Source organism: Martes martes (genome assembly GCF_963455335.1).
Source record: "Martes martes genome assembly, chromosome: X".
NCBI lineage: Eukaryota > Metazoa > Chordata > Mammalia > Carnivora > Mustelidae > Martes > Martes martes.
Genome location: NC_137897.1, coordinates 82,393,570 through 82,416,426, shown reverse-complemented (window position 1 = coordinate 82,416,426; position 22,857 = coordinate 82,393,570). Strand labels below are relative to the sequence as shown.

The 22,857-nt window shown below is 35.9% G+C and overlaps 1 protein-coding gene across 1 annotated transcript in view; it reads left to right on the top strand.

Moving 5' to 3' along the window:
• Positions 1-22,857, top strand: part of NUP62CL (nucleoporin 62 C-terminal like) — a gene marked incomplete at its 5' end in the record, with an annotated part of 49,550 nt that overhangs the window by 4,983 nt on the left and 21,710 nt on the right. The window contains 6 exons of the mRNA XM_080795562.1: positions 1,246-1,405; positions 7,967-8,117; positions 8,392-8,441; positions 8,582-8,716; positions 10,894-11,005; positions 15,225-15,291. Of these exons, the coding sequence (XP_080651688.1) occupies positions 1,246-1,405; positions 7,967-8,117; positions 8,392-8,441; positions 8,582-8,716; positions 10,894-11,005; positions 15,225-15,291 (675 nt within the window). The remainder of the gene's footprint in view (positions 1-1,245; positions 1,406-7,966; positions 8,118-8,391; positions 8,442-8,581; positions 8,717-10,893; positions 11,006-15,224; positions 15,292-22,857) is intronic.

Sequence of the window (22,857 nt, the reverse complement as noted above, 5' to 3'; positions counted from 1 at the left end):
TGAGATGGATACCATGCTTTGGATACCCACCCTTGTCCCAATCAACTGTGAACCAGGAGCAAAGGACAGAATTCTTGGAATGAAGAAAGAGTATCTGAGCTTGATCCCTGAGCAGGAATGGAGTAGGCCAGTTTCCCTCAGTATAGGCTGTGCCTGTTTTGGCAGGCAGCATGATTTATGTATTTATCTCATATGGCCATTAACCTGAAAATATTGCTAATTGGGAAAGCAAGGCTAATGTAAAACAAACAATTGTGTACATGTTATAATGTATTTTTATAACAAATTTCTTGTTGCAGAAGCAGCATCTATTGATTACCAAGAGCATTTGAAAACAGAACCAAAAAGAAGAAAACATTTGCAGTCCCCACCAGCTGCAGTTTTCTGAGAATTACTCTTTAAGTGCTCAGTGTGTAGGAAAAACCAAAAGTGCTATGGAAGTTCAGAAAACCAAGGGATGATGATGGAGTAGAAGAGAAGTGGGTGACATATGAGGGAAGGAAGAATGTGAGTTAGGCCATGAAATATAGTGAGGATTTCATATAGAGAGGGCTAGGTATTCTAGTAGGGGTACAGTGGAAGAAGACATGTAAAAGAGAGGTCTGGGCTGTAGATGAAAATTTAAGAGACTTTCACCTATTAGGCTGGTGAAGATATATGCCTAGTATGGGCTATAACGTTGAGAAACAGGAACTCTTCCTTACTGATAGAAGTGTAAATTGGCAAAATCTTTTTGGTTGGGCAATATGGCAAGATATATTAAAATTTATAGCATGCTGACCCTTTGATCCAGCAATTTCATTTCTAGGAATTAATCACACAGGTACATTCATGTAAGTATGCAAAGACATAGATGTATAGAGAGTTTGTATAAGATTGCAATTATTCTTTCCTTGGAAGTTTAGTAGAATTTTTCAGTGAGGTCATCTAGGTCTGGAGGTTTTTTTATGGGAAGAGTTTTGAGGATTGATTCAGTTTCTTTAATGATTATAGGTCTGGTTAAGTTGTAAATTTTCTTTTTCAACACACATATCCAGGATTTTAAATTTTTAGCAGAAAGGTTAATCCGGATGTCTGGCCTGCTGTATATCACTTCATGTTACAACAGTGTTGAGTGCTAATCCACACAACTTTGAGTTTAATTTCACATTTTAAAAAAATGTTTCTATAGCTTTTATCCTGAGTGATCAAGGACTAAATAAAATAAGTCTCTTATTTCTCACTAATGTGCATTTTATTTTCCAGCTACAACATCAACGACAACCACCACTACTGTCACCACTACCACCACCACTACCACAACCACCAGTGGCTTTTCCTTGAACCTAAGGTCACTGATACCATCTGGGATTAATAACATTGTTCCAGTTGGTATTAATTCGCTACCGTTTACTTCAACTGTTAAGTAAGGCTGTTTCTTTGAAAATTTATGTGAATTTCATTTTATTTATCATGTACAAGGTATAATTTTCTTGTATAGCTTTAGAATAGCGTTTGAAATTTGGGTAAATGACTCAGTTGAAGGAGCAGATAAAGGATTTCTGTAGCTTAGGAAGTGGAATGATTAATAGCGCACCTTTGTTTTATTACCATTATAATATGATTATTACTAATAATAGCTAACATTTACTGTGCAATTACTGTATGTTTAGCTATGACAGTGCTTTACAAACATCATATCATTTAATCCTCACAATAACTCTATGAAGTTGGTGCTTTTTTTGTTCCCATTTTATAGATGAGAAAACTGGAGCACGTAGGAATTTTATACTCTGTCCCTGGTAAAGGTTGAGCCCGGATTAAAATTCACGCAGTTGAATCTATGCCATGTTCTTCTCTAATTGTTTGGGTTTTTTAACTAATTTTTTAATTTTGAGACCACTGTAGATTCACATGTGCTTCTAAGAAATAATACAAAAAATTCTGTGTGTCCCTTACCTAGTATCCCCCAATAATAACATCTTGCAATGCTGTTGGTACAAGTGATACCATCAAGATATAGAACAATTCCATCAGCACAAGGATCCTTCCTTTTGCCCTCTTACAGCCATATTCACTACCATCCCCTCCTTTGCCTGACCCTGGGCAGTAATGAATCTGTTCTCCATTTCTACAATCTTGACGTTTAAAAATGTTACACAAATAAGTTCTAAATTATGTGATCTTTGGGCATTGTTTTTTTTTTTCTAGTCATACTTCTTGAGTTTGTCATGTGCATCAATAGTTTGTTCTTTTTTATTTCTGAGTAGTAGTCCATGGTATTGTAGATGTGCTATAGTTCACTTGTTGATGGACTTGTTGATGGACTTCTAGGTTGTTTCCAGTTTCTGGCTGTTATGAATAAAACTGCTGAGAACATTTGTGTTCAGGTTTTTTTTTTTTTTTAATGAGTGTAAGTCTCATTTCTCTGGGATAAATGCCCAGAGTGCAGTTACTGGGTGGTATGGTTGTTGCATGTTTATTTTTTTTTAAGATAATGCCAAATTCTTTTCCAGAGTGACTGTGCCATTTTACACACTTGACAGCAATGTATGAGGGATCCAGCTTGTCCACAGTCTCACCAGGATCTGGTGTTGTCACTATTTTTTGTTTTAGCCCTTCAAATATATGTGAAATGTTATCTCATTGTGGTTTTAATTTGCATTTCCCTGATGACGAATGATGTTGGACATCTTTTCATGTGTTTATCTGCCACCAGTGTATCCTCTTTGGTGACATGTCTGTTCATGTTGTGTCTTTTGTCTGTTTTCTACTTGAATTTCTTTTTTTAATTTCAAATATTGAGAGTTATATATTCTAGTTCAGTCTTGTCAGATATTTGGTTTATAAATATTTTCTCTAAATTTGTAACTTGTCTTTTTGTCTTTTTAACAGGGTACTTTGCCAAACAAAAACTTTTAATTGATGAGGTCTAGTTTATCAGCTTTTCCTTTAATGGACCATGTTTTAATGTCAAATTTAGGAGCTCTTTGTCTAACTCTAGATACCAAAGATTCTCTTATTTTTTTCTAAAAATTTTACAGTTTTATATTTTGCAGTTAATTTTTGTATGAAGTATGAGTTTTAGAGTAAGGTTCTTTTTTTTTTGGTCTGGGGTGTCCAGTTTTTCTAGCATCATTTGTTGAAAGACAGTCTTCAACTTCCTCCATTGAATTACTTGTATACCTTTGTCAAAAATCAGTTGGACATATTTGTGTCAAATGTTTATTCTGCCTCAGTTGATACAATATTTTAGGATTTTTCATCTTTCGCTTAATGATATGGTGAATTACACTGATTGATTTTCAAATGTTGAGCCAGCCTTACATACGTAGGATAAATTTGACTTGCTCATGACATACAATTTTTTTAATACATTTTTGGATTAGTTCGCTAGTATTTTGCTTAGGACTTTTTTAAGTTCATGAGAGATATTAGCCCATAGCTTTGTTTTCTTTCATTTTTTATTCTGTCTTTGCTTTTGGTATGTGGATAATTCTAGCCTCATAAAATGATCTGGGAAGTATCCTCTTCTGTTTTATAGAAGGAATTATATAAAATTGTTTTTGTTAAATGTATGCAGAATTCTCCAGTGAAACCTCTAGGCCTGGATATTTCTTTTTTGGGAGGTTTTAAGTTACAAATCAATTTCTTTAATGGTTCTAGGACTATTCAGTTTATCTGTTTCATCTTTGGTAAATTTTAGTAGTGTGTGGTATTCAAGGAATTGGTTTAGTTTTCTAAGTTGTTGAATTTATGGCTACAAAGTTGGTGGTGGTATTTGCATTTTGTGCTTTTAATAGCTGTTTCATTTCTTCTGTTGGTGTTCTGTACCTTTCTTTTATCAATTTTATTCATCCTTTCCCAAAGAAGTAGCTTTTATTTCACTGATTATTCTCTATTGTTTTCATTTTCAATTGCATTGATATCTACTATTTATTATTTCTTTCCTTCTGATTGTGGTGGCTTCATATTGGTCTTTTCCTAGTTTCTTGAGGCATGAACTTAGATTACTGATTTGAGACCTTTCCCTTTTCCTAGTGTGAATGTTCAGTGCTATAAATATCCTCACCATTGCATTAGCTGTGTACCACATATCCTTTAAAAAAAAAAAAGATTTTATTTATTTATTTGAGAGAGAGCGAGGGAGCAAGTGGGAGTGCACATGAGTGGGGGGAGGGGCAGAGGGAGAGAATCAAGGGTTTTGATCCCTGGACCCTGAAATCATGACCTGAGCTGAAGTCAGATGCTTAACCAACTGAGCCACCTCAGTGCCCCTGTGTACCACATGTTCTATTATGTTTTATTTTCTTTTTCATTCAGTTCTGTCTACTTTTCAAATTACTTTGTGAATTCCTCTTTGACCCACAGATTATTTAGAAGCATGTTGTTTAATTCCCAAGTGCTTGGAGATTTTCTTGTTTTCTTTCAATATTGATTTCTAGTTTGATTCTTTTATAGTCAGAGAACATGCTCTGTATGACTTGAGTCTGTTTGTATTTGTTCAGGTTCATTTTATGATGAAGATAAGAGTCTTTCTTGGTGGCTGTTCCACAGGCCCCTGAAAGTTGTGTTTTCTGTATTGGGTGGAGTGTTCTATATATGATGATGAGTTCCTACTTCATTGTATTTTCAGATCTGTATCCTTGCAGCTTTTCTCTCTATTGCTTCTTTCAGTTGTGGAGAGTGGCAATTTGAAGTCCCCAACTAGAATTGTGGAATGCTCTGTTTCTCCCTTTAGCTCTAACAGTTTTGCTTTTTGTATTTTGAGGTTCTGCTGTTTGGTTGCCTACATGTTTAGGATTGTTGGCCTTTCCTGGTGATTTGATTCCTTTATCATTATCCAGGGTCCCTCTCTGGTAATTTTCTTTGCTCTAAAATTTACTTTATCTGCTATTAATATAGCCATCTCTTTTAAAAAATTAATCTTACTTGTATGTCTTTTTCTATCACTTTACTTTCAACCCATTTGTGTCTTTGTATTTGAAGTGAGTTTCTTGTAGATAGCATATGGATGGATCATAATTTTTATCCAGTTTCTGCCTTTTAGTTGATATATTTGGCACATTTATATTTAAGCTAGTTATTGATATGTTAGGGCTCAAATCTGCCATTTTATTATTTGTCTTTTGTTACTTCTGTTTTTGTTTTTCTTTTGTTTTTTTTTAATTTCCCTGTGGGATACTCAAACATTTTTTAGGGTTCCATTTTGTTCTATTTTTATAGTGTTTCTGAGCATATTGCTTTATATAATTTTCTTACTAGTTGCTCTAGGTATTACAGTATGCATATGTAACTTCTAATAGTCTATTCATGTTGACATTTTACCACTTTGGTAATTCCATTTAGCACTCTTAACTCTTCTTACCTTTTAAGTTTAATTGTCTCCAGTATTTCCTCTGTGTACATTGAACACCATGTTATGTGCTGTTATACTTTTTGCTTTAACCATCAAATATGACTTAAAAATTCATGAGAAGTTGGATAGTCTATTATACTTACACTTTTTGCTCATTTTGACTTATTTCCTTTAAGAATTTCCAAGCCTTCTTCTGTTTTCATTTTTATTTTCTGATTAGCCAGTTTTCAAGGGTACATTTGCCAGCAACAAAAATCTTGCAAGGGAATATATTTATTTTCCTTTCACTTCTAAAGGACATTTTCACCAGATAGAGAAGTTGTGGTCAACAGGTTTTTTTTTTTTTCTTTCAGTATTTGAAAACTGTTGTGACACTTCCTTTTAGCCTCCATGGTTTAAGATGAGAAATCTGCTGTCATTCGAATTGGTAGTACCTTTTAAGTAATGTGTTGTTTCTCTCTGGCTACCTTCAAGATTTTTTTTTCTTTCTTTATCCTCAGTTTTCAGAAATTTAAGTATTATGTGTCTTAGTGCAGATTTCTTTGAGATATTCTGTTTGGGGTTTGCCCAGTATCTTGAATTTGTAGATTTATGTCATTTGCCAAATTTGGGAAGTTTTCACCTTTATTTTTCATAATACTTCTTCAATCCCATTTTCTCTTTTCCTCCTAATCTATCATCCTCCGATGGTACAAATGTTATCTCTTCTGTTATTGTCCTCTAGGTTCTTTTGATTTTTTTTTTCATTTTTGTGTCTTTTTTCTCTTTGCTGTTCTGTAAATTTTATTGATCTACTCTCAAGTTCACTGATTCTGTCCTTTGTCATTTTCACTCTAGTATCAAACCCTCTAAGTGAGCTTTTTAGTTTCCAGTTCTATAATATAATTATAATTTCCATTTGATTGTTTTTCATAACTTGAGTTTCTTTGCTGACATTTTCTAGTTTTCATTGGTTTCTAGAAAATTCATAATTGCTTGTTGGAGCATTTTTTTGATGGTTGCTTTGAAATTCTTTTAGAGAATTCCAGTATCTGATACCTCTCAGTGTCAGTGCCTTTGGCTTATCTTTTCTCTTTTGAGTTGTAATTTTCCTGGTTCTTGGTAAGATGGATAATTTTAAGTTGTATCCTAGACATTTAGGGGAGTCTGGGTCCAATTTTAATTTTTTCAAATCAAGTAATCCTTTCATTGGGGTATAGTACAAGGGTTGGGTATGTTTGCATCTTCAGCTTCCTACTAGACCCTGCCCATACCATCCCAGGACAAGTGGAGTACTGACTCATACTGCCTCAATGCAGATGAGTGGTATGAAAATTCAGCTACCCCCTCAGCCCGACTGGCTCACTCACTCACTCACCTGGGGCAGCAGGTCACACAACTTCATTGCCTCAAGTGGGGATGTAAGCTCAGCCCTCAGCTGGGTCCCTGGGACCCCAGAACAAGAGGAAGTGGGGGACTAACTCATACTGCTTAGTCGCTGCAGAGCAGAGGCAGAATTTCAACTTCCTTTTGGGCACCACTGGCAGAAAAGGAGTGAGGAAGTAGGATATCAACTATTCTGCATCTTATCACTTTATTCAGCCTCTTGATGCTGGTTTGGTATGGAAGCTTAGCTCCCCACTAGGCCTCACGGACACAGGCTCTGGGGAGAAGGAGGTTGGGATACTGACTAGCCCTGCTTTGCCCCGCCTCATTCAGGCTTGATTTCTCCAGTAGAGACGAGGTTAAGCTCCTCACTGAGCCTTGCTGACACCAGGGGTGGTGGGAAGTGGAGTCCTTACTAGCTCCAGCTTGCATTGCTTTGTTCTGTCTCAGTGATGCCAGGTGGGTATAGTGGTTAAGCTCCCCATTGGGTCCTACTGACACTGAAGACAAGTGGTGAAGCCTAATGGTAACTAATCCTTTTTCGCTCTGCTTTATTAAGTCTTGTTGCCATTGGGTGGGTATTTAGATTCAGCTTGTCACTGGCCTTTGCTGACAGAACCCTGGTAGAGGAAATAGAACACTACCTGCCTCTCCTGAGCAGAGAATTGATGATTACCTTTCTGCTTAGCCCTGCTGACACTGCCCAGCAAAGGAATCAGAGCATTGCCTGGTTCTGCCAGTTACAGGCTGGAATTTCAGCCACCTGCTTAGCTTATTTGATACCACCTGACAGAGGAATCAGAGTTTTGCTTGGTTCTTCCCAGTGGAGGATGGACGATCAGCTGCCTACTTTGTTTTGTGGATGCTACTTAGATTTGGAATGGATAATTTTCACTAAGAGCTATGGGGAGAGGGAGTCCTATCTCTGGCCACATGCACCCAGGATGAAACTTGCATCATGATGAGCTGAGGGCAAGGGAAGGGAGCAGGTGTGGCACAGAATTTAGCTGTTCTTACTGAAATTTGGTAGATTTCTTAATAGATTTTTTTAATTTGCTGTATTCCTTTAGGATAATTTCCAAAGATTTTAAAATGATTGTTTTAAAAATAATCTTGACTACATATGCTGGTTCTGTTGGGAGGCAGGTCTGGGCAAAATTCATGTGATAATTTCTTCTCTAAGTCCTCCTGTGTTATTTATTTAAAAAATATGGTTATACTTTCAAAAATGTGATCATATGGTCTTACTGTATCCTTTTTTAGTTCAATCGTAACTCCCGTGATGACTTATGGTCAGCTGGATGGTCTGATAAACAAATGGGACCTTGATTTAGAGGATCAAGAGAAGTACTTTCTTCACCAGGCCACTCAGGTCAATGCTTGGGATCGTACCTTGATTGAGAATGGTGAGAAGGTAAGAAGATAGTCTCATTAATCTACCTGTATTGTACAAGTATTTTCAAAGTCTCAGTAGTCTGCCTGCATTGTATAAGAGCACAGACCTGTTTTGTGGTTAATTTTCTATCCCAATATTGGTGATCAATTGAAAAATATTTTCCTTATGTAATGAGTGTCCTGAATTAGGAAATTGTTGATATTTGAAGTGTATATGAGAAAATTAGTATTGCCTTAAAATTATAACATAAATTCAAATATTTACATTATCATATTCTTGTGTTCCTTTATAGATTACTACTTTACATGGAGAAGTGGAAAAAGTGAAACTGGATCAGCAGAGGTAGAACCTTAGACTCCCTAGGTTGAAAGATTAAAAATCTGTTTCTTTGTCCATTCTTTTTTCCTTGTTGTAGTTTTTGACATTTATTATGACACTCCAAGTTCCTTTTGTCAGCCCTTCCGTTGACTTGTTTTTTTCAGGCTGGAACAAGAATTGGATTTTATCCTGTCACAGCAGAAGGAACTGGAAGATCTCTTGACCCCTTTAGAGGAGTTTGTGAAGGACCACAGTGGGGCTCCTTATCTGCAGCTAGGAGATGAGGATCATGGGAAGACGTAAGTAACTGAATAAAGATCAGGGAATGGGGCAAGACTTAGCTACTTAAAAAAAGGAAAAAATAGAATTGAAGGGCAGGGAATAAAAATTGGTAGAAAAAGACAAGTTCTCGTAGTTGCCATTTATCAACTTACTTGGCTGTTTTCCATTTATCTTTTTGGGATGCTTGAAAATGAAGTAATCATTCTGGCAGTTTTGTTTTATAGCATTTTGTATACGTACTAATCTCAAGCTTATACATGACCACTGTAAAGTTTTTGTATTTGTCAAGTTTTTTCTTAAATTAGAAATACAAGTTTTATGTGTGTGGTGTCATAGTACCATGGGATATTTATGGTGTCCTGTTTATATTGACTCTTTTAAACCTAATGTTCATGCAATTGCTTCAGTGATAAATCACTGGCTCTTTTAAAGGCAATTTGTTAATCTGGGGGCAGACTGCATAGCTTTCAAAAATTGAATGATTTTGTCAGTGTCTTGGGCTGAATCTGTGTGTGTGTGTGTGTGCGCGCATATGTGATTCAGTCTTTTTGTTGATAATATTACCAAGCAAGTGTCCTCACAGCAACTTTAGCTCTCTGGAACTGAAATTTGGTAATCAGGCCAAATAATGAAGTGTTGTCTAAATGTGCTACATAAACCAGACTGAGACCAAATCAGACTCCCTTTGGTAATGGATTATTAGTGAGTTAAGACTGAGCTTATTTTCTAAAGGCTTGCAAATTAACTTTTTTGTAGGTGCATGAAATATGGCAAGTACAGCTAATCTGTATGGGCCCTAGTTCTTTTTTTTAAATTAACATATAATGTATTAGTAGCCCCAGAGGTACAGGTCTGTGAATCGTCAGGTTTACACACTTCATAGCACTCACCATAGCACATATCCTCCCCAATGTCCGTAATCCCACCACTCTCTCCCTACCCCCCAACCCCCCGGCAACCCTCAGTTTGTTTTGTGAGATTAAGAGTCTCTTATGGTTTGTCTCCCTCCCGATCTCATCTTGTTTCATTTTTTTTCCTTCCCTATCCCCCAAGCCCCCAAATTTGCCTCTCAAATTCCTCATATCAGGGAGATCATATAATTGTCTTTCTCTGATTGACTTATTTTGCTTAGCATAATACCCTCTAGTTCCATCCACGTCATTGCATATGGCAAGATTTCATTTCTTTTGATGGCTGCATAGTATTCCATTGTGTATATATACCACATCTTCTTTATCCTGGACCCTAGTTCTATTTCTGCTTTTGTATTTCAGCCTTTGTGAATCTTTTTTTTTTCTCTGCATTTGTTTCTATGCATTCTATCATTTTTTGAAGCCTAGAGAGTTACATTTTTGGACATGAGTACTTAACTGTAATTTGAAGGAATAATAGAAACGTAGTTCTTTTCAATTATTTTTATGTAGTCAGATTTATATTGTGATGGAATCTTTAGTAGGATATTCAGTAATCAAGGAAACCAATTACCTTTAAGTACTCTGGGACAGAAAGGCAATAAATAGTTAACAATAAATCTCATTGAATCCTTTAATCTTTATAGATATTAAAGTTGAAAAACTCTGATCACTTTAATTCATAAACATATTATTGACTAGGTTAAGTGTGTATGTATGTGTGTAAATAGTTTGGGTGGAAATCTAGTTTGGAATTTAGCCAACTAATATGTGCTGTGTACTTAGGAGATTTATCTACCTTTGATTATTGTTAATCTAATTTCTCAAAATATCTTTTGTTGGATGATGGAATATATTTATGTAAGGTTTTACTTTGAAAATTTATTTAAAATCATTGAAGACATCTCAGCACTTATTGAATACACCTAAACACTGAATAACTTACTATGTATCTAAATGTCTTAAAAGTTCATTTTAAGAGCTAAAAAGAGCTTTGTTGCTTCGGAGGTCCCTGGAACATTATCCAGAAGGTAAATAGGTGACTATAAAAATGCCGAGTTGGTTAAAAGCCTTCACCTATGGAGTCTTTTTAGAATATGGTAATAATAAGATCATGAATGCTGCCTACATAAAAATGTGCCATTTGTCATAACTGAGACCTACTTAGAAGGCAGGGGGAATTGGTGCAAATCCAGCTGGCAGTATCATCTTCGTATGTCAGTAACAAGACATAATGGAGAAAGCATTTCTTGTTGATGTCTTTATTTTACCTGCTTTTTCAGTTACAAATTAGCAGAAAATATAGATGCTCAGCTGAAACGAATGGCCCAAGATCTCAAGGACATTGTTGAGCACCTGAATACAGTTGGAAGTCCTGCTGACACTACTGACCCGGTGTGTGAACTACTTTATCTATTTAGACAACCAAGATTTAGTATGAAATTAGCATTCTGTGAGTTCCTTTAGCTGGTCACCTTCTCCTGTCCTCTTGTGCTCCTTACCTGCTTCTTTAGATATGAACTTGGGGTATAGTTAAGTGGGGCAAGAAATACTTAGGAGCAGAAAAGGTTACGAGGTTTTTTTTTTTTTAAAGGTTTTATTTATTTATTTAATTGACAGGGAGAGAGACAGCAAGAGAGGGAACACAAGTAGGGGGAGTTGAAGAGGGAGAAGCAGGCTTCCTGCTGAGCAGGAAGCCCCATGAGGGGCTTGATCCCAGGACCCAGGGATCATAACCTGAGCCGAGGGCAGATGCCCAACAACTGAGCCATGCAGGCACCCTAAGGTTATGAATTTTTGTGATTATTCCCAGGAGGGTGAAAAAAAAAAAGACTTTCCTCCCTAAAGTTTCAGGGGTTTCTCCCTGTTCTTCACAGAGCTAAATATGTCCCTGTATTTATTTTTCTGTTCCCTTACTCATTGGTTAATTCATTCCTCCTTTTTCATATTTTTCTGTGTATTCATATAATTGTGAGTATATGTGTTTGGGTTTATTAGGTATATCCAGGCAGGCCTGAACTTATGACTGGGTTATGTCTTAAAAGTTTGATAAGTCAACTACTTGAGTCTTTTTTTTTTAAGATTTTATTTATTTATTTGACAGAGATCACAAGCAGGCAGAGAGGCAGGCAGAGAGAGAGAGAAGGGGAAGCAGGCTGCCTGCCGAGCAGAGAGCCCGATGTGGGGCTCGATCCCAGGACCCTGAAATCATGACCTGAGCTGAAGGCAGAGGCTTTAACCCACTGAGCCACCCAGGCACCCCAACTACTTGAGTCTTAAAATACATTTTTTCATAGAGACTTTGTTAGATGTGGTTATTAGGTTTCCACCTACCTCATAGGATCTACCTACCTCCTAGTGTAAGTGTATTTTAGCGTGGGAAAATAAAGCTGAGGCTCCAATTAGAGTTGGGATGTTTTGAATTACTTTGGCCATAAGAAAGGTTTGGTACTTTTCCCCTTTATCTATGGTCTAATTAAAGAGCTTATTTCCTCTACCTTTCCAGGTTGTCTTAGCAACTAAGTGGGAGTTCTTTTCCCCCTCTCACTCCATGGGAGTAGTGGCAAGAGGATTCTTCCAATTGTAGGGACTGCCATTGTACATTCTGTCTGTTGAGTATAATTCGGAATGGGACCAAGATCTGGGTTGGTGAGGACAAAGGATATATATCATGATTATTCTTTAGTAAGCTCTTTGTCCAGTGGTGCAGATGGTTCTTTATCTATTTACACATTACTAGCTTTTTTAATTATAAAGAGACAGCATGGTATAGTTGAGAAAGCATTAGAATTTTATTTAAGTTTCTTAATCTCTCTGAATCTTAGCTCCTTCCTTTTTTTAAAAAAAAAAGATTTTATTTATTTATTTGACAGATAGAGATCACAAGTAGATGGAGAGGCAGGCAGAGAGAAAGAGGAGGAAGCAGGCTCCCTGCTGAGCAGAGAGGCCTATGTGGGGCTCGATCCCAGGACCCTGGGAACATGACCTGAGCTGAAGGCAGAGGCTTTAACCCACTGAGCCACCCAGGCACCCCTTAGCTCCTTCTTTTGCAAAATGTCAAGGGTCGACTTAAATGATCTTGAAGTCCCCTCTAGCTATAAAAATTATGCCATTCTCTACTTTGGGTGAATCTAAAATTGAACAAAGATAAATATAAATTAGTCTGGGATTATCTATGCTACCATCTTCTTGTGTTCATATAGATGATCAAAGAGTTGACAGATTATAAGTTTTCTTTTTATGAAATATTAGCTCACCATTGTGATTATAAAGTCCACAATTATTTTATAAAACAATTTTTATGTGTAAATAAATACATGCAGATTTAGGCATGAGGCAGAGGTGATGTCTGGTCTCTCTGTGTTGAAATAAAATAAGTTTCTGAACAGAGTAAGTGAAAAAGGACTATAATCCTATCCTTATCCTTTTTCTCTTCTTAGCCTTGGATTGTTTTATTTTATTTTGGTAGTGGGGAGTAAATGGTGTGAGTCTTTTGTTTTTGTTTTTCTGTCACAAGGGTGATTGAGATGTTTAAGATGAGTGAATTAAAGATAATTGCTGCTCCATAGCAGGACAAAAGAAACAAGAGATCAGCAACAATTCATCTCTTTTCTCAGATAGCATAAATGATTGGGTGAGAAGCAGAGAAAACATTTGCTGAACAATAATATTCTTGAAGATAATTTATTGTAACCAGATCAACAAAGCTTCCTTACTATAGGCCATACACCAGGGTAGAAAAATAGCCACAGTGTTTAATAGTATTCACAATGATGGGATTTACCTGTTTATTTTTACTGTTTGTATGTGGGGACGGGGGTGGAGGGAGAGGGTTTGGGGGAGGGGTAGAGGGGAGGGGACCTGGAGGAGATGGGAGAGACCACCTGACACCTAACATTTTTATTAAGCAGATCCATATTATGGTATATGGTCTTCAGTTACATTTTCTTACAAAAACTCATTGTTCCTACTACAAGTTGTATTTCTATTTGTTAGGTTAAAATGCTTTAAATTTCTGTTTTCATTACATACTGTTCTTTTAAGTGTAATAACATTTTCATTTCCTCCTACTTTCATTATTATCCTGGACTTTACTAGAATAGTCATCAAAAGTATTTTAAAAATTTTTGAATGTCTAGTGTGTCTTATTACAAAGTTATTACATGTACTTACTCAATGTATTATGCTTGGGAAATATAGAAATCTGTGAAAAAAATTAAATCATCTCTATTACCAGTACCTTGCTAATATATTAGTATATTTTTTCCAAGTCTTTTTGCTATGCTGGTAAAAATTCTCCTTTTGTTTTAAATAGCATTGGAAGCATACATATATAGTTATGTATTCTGTTTTCATTTCATATTCTTTAACACTGTTTTCCTAAAATTTTAAGCATTCTTTGAAAACTTTGGAAATCTTTGCAAATATTAATGACTCTATAATATTTCATTAGAGGTAACTTTACCATAATATATTGAATTACTTTTTTAAATTGGTGGAAAGATCGTTTCCAGTACTTCGCCATTATACAGTTATCTCTAGTGACCACTTATGTTTAGATTTGACTATTTCCTCTGGATAGATACCTAGAAATAGAATATATTAAGTTAAAAGGTATGAATATTTTAAGACTGTTGATATATATTGTAAAAATTACATTTTGAAGGGCTGGGTCAATTTTTATTACTATAGACTGTATAGGCATGCACCTATTTTCTCCACAGAGTTGACAACTGAGTATTACCATTTATTAAAAATTGCTGACTTGGAAATCTTGCTATTTGCAAGAATATGGTTGGAACTTGAGGGCATTATGCTAAGTGAAATAAGTGAGACAGAGAAAGACAAATACCATATGATCTCACTTATGTGTGGAATTTAAAAACGCCAGCACCAAAAATACAAGCTTGTAAATACAGAGAACAGATTGGTGGTTGCCTGAGGCAGGGGTTGGGTGGTGGGTGAAATGGGTGCAGGTAGTCAAAAGGAACAAATTTCCGGGTATAAAATAAGGTATGGGGATGTAATGTACAACATGATGACTACTGTTAACAATACTGTATTGCATATTTGAAAATTGCCAAGTGATTAGATCTTTAAATGTTATTATCACAAGAAAAAAATGTTTTTAACTACATATGGTGATGGATGTTGTTAACAAGACATATCGTGGTGATCATTTTGCAATATATACAAATAGCAAACCATTGTGTTAAATGCCTGAAACTAATAGAATGTTATTTGTTAATTATACCTCAACAAAATTGCTGATTTGGTTGAAAAAAGTAATGTTTTAAATTTTATATGAATTTCTTGTCTTGTGAAATGTCTTTTAATATTTGGTTTTAGTTATTTTTATACTGTGGTAGTCAGTGTCTTATTGAATTATAGGAATCAAATTCTTAACAGTTACAAAATAGTTAGATTGAAGTAATATAAAGATGTAATGAACATTACAAATATGAAATAGCAGAAAAAGCCATTAATATTTTATATATCCTCAGTCCATTTCTTACCAAAAGAAATGAAAAGTTACTTCCTAATTTCAATTTGTAAATGTTTTGTTTATCACATCAGAATTATCATAATCTAAAAATTTTGTATGTGTGTTTAGCTCCAACAGATCTGCAAGATCCTGAATGCTCATATGGACTCTCTACAGTGGATTAATCAGAATTCAGGTGGGAGTTTATTTGTATGTGAAGCTATCTGTTACTGCAGTTAGAAAATGTGACGCAAGGGGCACCTGGGTGGCTCAGTGGGTTAGGCCTCTGCATTTGGCTCTGGTCATGATCTCAGGGTCCTGGGATCAGCCCTGCATCAGGCTCTCTGCTCAGTGGGGAGCCCGCTTCTCCCTCTCTCTCTGCCTGCCTCTCTGCCTACTTGTGATCTCTCTCTGTGTCAAATAAACAAAATCTTAAAAAAAAAAAAAAGAAGATGTGATGCAAGTCAGGTTTTGTGCACCGTGACCATGCTCAAATGAGAGCTTGGTTATAGGGGTATTACTTAACTTACAGTATGTATACATTAATTCTGAAGAACTATAATTGCTTGTTTTTATCAAATGGAACATGGTAAGAATAAATTAGAAACTAATGAAAATAGGGGCTGTATAGGAATGAGGTGGAGGAGATAGGGACAGAAGCAGGACTTCCCTATGTTTATATCATAGTATAGTTTTGACTTTCTGGCCCACATAAAAGTTTAAATACTCAGAAACTAGAATTAATCCAAAAATACTGGGAAGGAAGACAAAGTGAAACCAGACAAACCTATATAGCTGTAACATAATAATGCAGCTCAGATAACTTTTGAACATGGTGTTCTTGATAGTACATTCTTACTAGGATATAATCTTAAGGACAGAAAGAACTGCAAAGAAATCTTAACCTTTCTTAAAAAGTTATTGTTAGTTTCAGAATTATACTATATTATGTTTCTATATATTCTAATATAACAATATTATTGCCATCCTATATATTGTAGGATAAAACAGAGGCATAAGGATAGTGATGGTAATGGAAGACAAGATAAAATAGAAGATATTATTCTGTTTGTTCTTGTATGTTTGTATGGTAAATTTGATGCAAATATTAGTATGACTTCCTGTTCCCTTGTTCTGTTTATAGAAAGGGCCAAGAAGCAATGACACCCCACTAGCAATGAACAGCACATCAAGCACCTAAATCTTGGTTTCTAAATACCATTTCCATTAAAAGTAACCAAGGTTTCTTGGGGAAATATCTAATCTCAGGTTTCAGGCAGGGAATGTACAGGGTGAGTTTGTAAATTTTTTATTTTTTATTTTTATTTTTTTTAGAGAGAGAAAGAGAGAGAGAGAGCAAACACGGGGGGAGGGGGCAGAGTAAGAGAGAGGGAGAGAGAATTTTGAGCAGGCTCCATGCTCAGCACAGAGCCTGACTTGGGGCTTGATCTCATGACCCTGAGATCATGACCTGAGTGGAAATCAAGAGTCAGATGCTTAACTGACTGATCCACCCAGGTACCCTGGGAACTTTTTATGCAAGCAAATAGATTGTTCAAAACTAATGGGGTTATATCAGGACAAGCCCATTGTGCTTGAATGGGCTTCTATTGGCCAAATTAGGGTAGTTTGAATATCAAAAAGAATATCAGTAATGGATTATTATAATACACTGAGGGGAGATATCCATGAATCTGCAGTGATGGGGGGTCGGAGGGGAGGGAGAGAGAGAGAAATGGGATGTGCAGGGAAAAGCCTTTATAGAAGTGTGCCAGCTAATAATTGTAGAGAGAATGATAGAATTAGAGAACTGCAATTAAAAATTTTTTAACAGAGCATTTTCATTAAGCCTACCCTGATCTTGAATACCTTGCCTCATTTATAAAATGTTTCAGCTGTCAGTCATTTCTTGGCAGAAAAAATATGCCAGAAGGAATGGACCAAGTACAAATTGCATGTTACTGAGTTAATTTAAAAAAGCCGTTTTGTTGAAGTATAATTTACATACCATAAGTTTCATCCATTCTAATTGTATAGTTTAGTGAGAAAGTCACCATTTTGCCTCCCCAGCATCATGATGATTCAAGCAAGGGTCATCAGTGAATGCTAATACTACTGAGTTTAAGATTGTTGAGGAACACCTTTACAACAGAAATATCTGACAAGTACCACTTTAACCAGGTGATAAAGTTTAATGTCACTAACAGTGGAATAACCCGATGTGCCTCTTGATCTGACATGATAAGAAATATATAATATCATATATGTAATTTTCTTATCAAAACTGGTTCATCTGAATCTAATCATAAGAAAACAATCAGACATTCTACAGGTGAGACATTTTGAAAGATAATGTAGTATTCTTATAAAAAAAGTTTAACTGAATAAAATCACAAGAAAATAATCAGACATTCTATGTGTAACACATTGTTAAACATGTGGGACTTTTTTCAAAAGTCAGTCATAGGAAACAAAAAAATTCAAAACCAAGTTAAGGGGATTGTCTCAGATTAAAAGAAACATAACAATTAAGTCTATTATGTTAATTTTGGATACTGGATCAGAACCAAGAAGACATTTTTCTCTTTTCTTTTGTCTTTTCTTCTCTTCTTTCCTTCTTTCTTTCATTCTTTTGTTCTTTCTCTCTCTTGTTTGCTTTCTTTCCTCCTTTCTTTCCTTGCCTGCCTTCCTTTCTTCTTATTTTTTATTGAGGTATAATTGATCTATATCATTATGTTAGTTTCAGGTATACAACATAATGATTTGATATATACACTGTGAAATGATCATTATAATAAGTCTAGTTACCAATCATAAAGAATTACAAAAAACCGTTTTCTTGTGATGAGAGCTTTCAGTGTTTACTCTCTTGGCGACTTTCAAATATACACTACAGTATTATTGACTATAGTCGCCATGCTGTATATTACATCCCTGTGACTTATTTATTTTATAATTGAAGTTTGTACCTCTTGACTCCCTTCACCCATTTTGCCTTCTCCCCTCTAGCAAGCACTGTGCTGTTCTGTGTATTTATGAGTTTTGTTTTGTTTTGTTTGTTCATTTGTTTTATTTTTTAGATTCCACATATAAGTGAAATCATATGGTATTTGTCTTTGTCTGACTTATTTCACATAGCAAAATACCCTCTAGTTCCATCCTTGTTGTCACAAATGGCAAGATTTCATTTTTTTATGGGTGAGTAGTATCCCATTGTGTGTCTGTGTGTGTCTGTGTGTGTGTGTGTGTAGTGTGTATACCAAATCATCTTTTTCTAAAAAAAATTTAATTCCAGTATAATTAATGATGTTGTATTAGTTTCAGGTGTATAATATAGTGATTCAACAATTTCTATACATTATTCAGTGCTCATCATGATAAGTGTACTCTTAATTCCCCTCACGTATTTCACCCATCCCCCCACCTACCTCCTCTCTCTGTTCCAAATCTTCTTTATCCATTCATTCAGCAATGGACACTAAAAATTAGGGCCATATCTTGACTATTGTAAATAATGATGCGATTAACATAGGGCATGTTTATCTTTTCAAATTAGTGTTCTTATTTTCTTCAGATAAACACATGGTACTGGAATTGCTGGATCATTGGTGGTCCTTTTTTATAATTTTTTGAGGAACTTCCATACTGTTTTTTATAGTGACTGCACCAACTTATATCCCCATAGCCCCACCAAAGTGCATGAGTGTCCTTTTTTTCCCACGTCCTCTCCAACACTTATTATTTCTTACCTTTTTGATAATAGGCATTCTGACAGGTGGAGGTGATATCTCATTGTGACTTTGATTTTCATTTCCCTGATGATGACTGATGCTGGGCATCTTTTCATATGTCTGTTGGCCATTTGTGCGTCTTCTTTGAAAGAATATCTATTCACGTCTTCTGCCCATTTTTAATTGGATCGTTTTTCTGGTATTGAGTTGTATAAGTTCTTTATATATTTTGGATAATAACCCTGTATTGGATATTTCATTTGCAAATATCTTCTCCCATTCAGTGGGTTGCATTTTCATTCTGTTAATGGTTTCCTTTGCTGTGCAGGTTTTTTAGTTTGATATAGTCCTATTTGTTGTTGTAGTTGTTGTTGTTTTATTTTGTCACCTTTGCTTTTGGAGTCAGATCCAAAAAAATCATTGCCAAGACCGATGTCAAGGAGCTTATCACCTATGTTTTCTCAATAAGATGTTATTTAGAACAATTGGGGAAACTGAATAAGAATTGTGTATTAAATGATATTAATGAATTTTTTATTTTTTTACATGTGTTACTGTGGTTGTGTAGGAAAACATTTTTATTCTTACAAGCTGTATGCTGCATTATTTAGAGAAGTGTCATGTCTAGTTTTCTTTCAAGTGGTTCAACAAAAATCTTGTGAAAAGAAAAAGATTGAGCAATTTGAGGCGAAATAGTAACAGGGGATTAATCTACATAGAGGACATACAAGTTTGTGATTTTTACTATTCTCTCAATGCTCTATAGATTTAAAATAAAAATATGGGGGAAATAATTTTTATAGACTTTTGCCTAAAATATGGAATATTAGTGAGACCTCAGTAATTGAGATAAATGGAGACTAGTTCGGCAATCAGTTGTTACTCTTTTTGAAGATGTAGTATGAAAATAATACAAATTTTCTCATTTCTCATTTCCAGAATCCTCATTCTCCTCATTCATAGAGGTCATCAACCATGAACTTCTTTACCTTTTTTCCCTTCTAGACATACCTATACCATCCTCAACTAGGTATAGAAACTATCCTTTTCTAAACTCTTTCGAATCATCAGAGTTCTATAGAACTTAACAGAGTTGAGTTCTATATTGCCTTAGTATTCATTACCTGATAGGGAGAAGTTTCTGCACGGGTTCAAGTCAAGGCATTACCACTTAATAGTTGTGTGACCTAACTGTTACTTAATCTCTCTGAGTCTATATCCTCATTTGAAAAATGAGAGAGAATATTTACCCTTCAGGGTTTTTTTTTTTTATAAGGACTAAAAGAAACAATGTTGAATTTTCCTTAAGCAGTGCCTGGCCCAGGTTGGCAGTCAGTAAATAACAGTGGCAGAACTGGTTATCAGAGATTACTGTGTATGTAGGAGAGAGAGAGGAGAAGAAAGAAAACAAAGCCATTTGATTCAAAAGGTAGCTATTAAATTGGCCTAGGAGGCCGTTCCAGGAAGATTATCACTGAAAATTACTTACCTTGAAGAAGTTGTAAGAATGGCTGAGATGTGGGAGAATGTCAGTGACTGGAAAATACTGAGGAATAAGATTATGCAAAGTTTGACTCTGTTGTCTTTCTGTATGTTGCATGTTTTCCTACAATGAGCAGTGCATCTTGGGTACAGTTAGGGGATGTCAAAAATGTAAATATGCTGTAAAGAGAGATAACAGTAATTTTTTTTCTCTTGGCTGGGATCTTCTTTGTCATAAGTAAAATATCAAGGCTCTCAGCCAGTGCTTTCCTACTAATAAAATTAAGATTGCTAGTGCTGCAGAGGACTTACTTTATATAAATGAAGAAACTGTGGCCCAGACAGGTTAAATGACTTCTCTAAGAACACACAGTTACGGGCAAAGCTAGGACCAGAATCCAAATTTCCTGATTACCAGAACAGTATTTTTTCTCCTATGCTCTCAAAACAATTCTAATGTAGGCATCACTGGATGTGGAAAAAAAATCTTAATCATGTACCAACATTAGAGGAGAAGGGTTTTCAAAGTATGATAGTGTTAGTACTTTGTGTGGGACATATTTTCTAAGTGTCTGGGTAAATTTCCTAGTCAATACAGGGTAAAAAGAGTAAGACTGTGGATAGTAGTGATTTCTGGGAGTTACTTTTTTGCTTAAAATTCGGTTGAGCTGGAGACACAATGAGGTTTCCCCTAGGTTCTCAACTGAGACACTGGAGGTCATGATGAAGAGAGGGGGAAAGCCCAGTAATTCCTGATGCTGTGGAGTCCTTTTTGCTGTTCCCACCCAAGGAATCTTTCCTTTTCATATCAGGAAATAACATGATCAAGTAATGGAGAGTGTCAGGCTTCAATTATACTAAGAGAGTTTTGTTTTGTTTTGTTTTTGGTGGTGGTCGTGGTTTATTTTGCTTTTTAATAGTTAATGAGATCATATCTGCTGAAATGGTCTGTGGACTGAGAAGTTTAAGGTTAAACTTCTCAATAAGTCCTTTTACTCACATGCAAGAGATAGTTCTAGAAAAACTAATTAATGTGTCATTTTAACAATGGAAATAATATATTTTTTCCTGAAGAAAAATCTCTGTGTAGTTTTGTTTTTTTAAAGAGTTTATTTATTTGTGAGGGAGAGAGAGTGAGCAGAAGCAGGGGAAGGGGCAGAAGGACAGGGAGAAGCAGGCTCACCGCTGAGTAGGGAGCCCAAGGCAGGACTCCATCCCTGGACTCTGGGATCATGACCTGAGCTGCAGGCAGACGCCCATAACTATATAGGTTTTTAAAAATGATTTTAATGTCAAAATCTGTATTTTAAAAGGTTTTTGGGAAATGTTTTTCTGATTTAATATCCTTAACATTGGTATGAATTTTTTTCCTATTGTAAGACATAGCAACTGTAATATAGGATCATGTATTTAACTTAAGAATTGGCTTATCTTTATTTTTTTAAATTTTTTTATTTTAATAAACATATAATGTATTTTTATCCCCAGGGGTACAGGTCTGTGAATTGTCAGGTTTACACATTTCACAGCACTCATCGTAGCCCATACCCTCCCCAATGTCCATTTCCCCACCACCCTCTCCCATCCCCCCTCCCCCCCGCAACCCTCAGTCTGTTTCTTGAGATTGAGTCTTTTATGGTTTGTCTCCCTCCCAAACCCATCTTTTCATTTTTTCTTTTCTTACCTCCCCCCAACCCCCCCGCCTTGCATCTCCACTTCCTCATATCAAAGAGATCATATGATAGTTGTCTTTCTCCGATTGACTTATTTCGCTAAGCATGATACCCTCTAGTTCCATCCACGTCGTCGCAAATGGTAAGATTTCATGTCTTTTGATGGCTGCATAGTATTCCATTGTGTATATATACCACATCTTCTTTATCCATTCATCTGTTGATGGACATCTAGGCTCTTTCCACAGTTTGGCTATTGTGGACATTGCTGCTATAAACATTCGGGTGCACGTGCCCCTTCGGAGCACCACGTTTGTATCTTTAGGATATATACCCAGGAGTGCAATTGCTGGGTCGTAGGGTAGCTCTATTTTCAGTTTTTTGAGGAACCTCCACACTGTTTTCCAGAGTGGTTGCACCAGCTTGCATTCCCACCAGCAGTGTAGGAGGGTTCCCCTCTCTCCGCATCCTCGCCAGCATCTGTCATTTCTTGACTTGTTAATTTTAGCCATTCTGACTGGTGTGAGGTGGTATCTCATTGTGGTTTTGATTTGTATTTCCCTGATGCCGAGTGATGTGGAGCATTTCTTCATGTGTCTGTTGGCCATCTGGATGTCTTCTTTGCAGAAATGTCTGTTCATGTCTTCTGCCCATTTCTTGACTGGATTATTTGTTCTTTGGGTATTGAGTTTGATAAGCTCTTTATAGATTTTGGATACTAGCCCTTTATCTGATATGTCGTTTGCAAATATCTTCTCCCATTCTGTCAGTTGTCTTTTGGTTTTGTTAACTGTTTCCTTTGCTGTGCAAAAGCTTTTGATCTTGATGAAATCCCAATAGTTCATTTTTGCCCTTGCTTCTGTTGCCTTTGGCGAT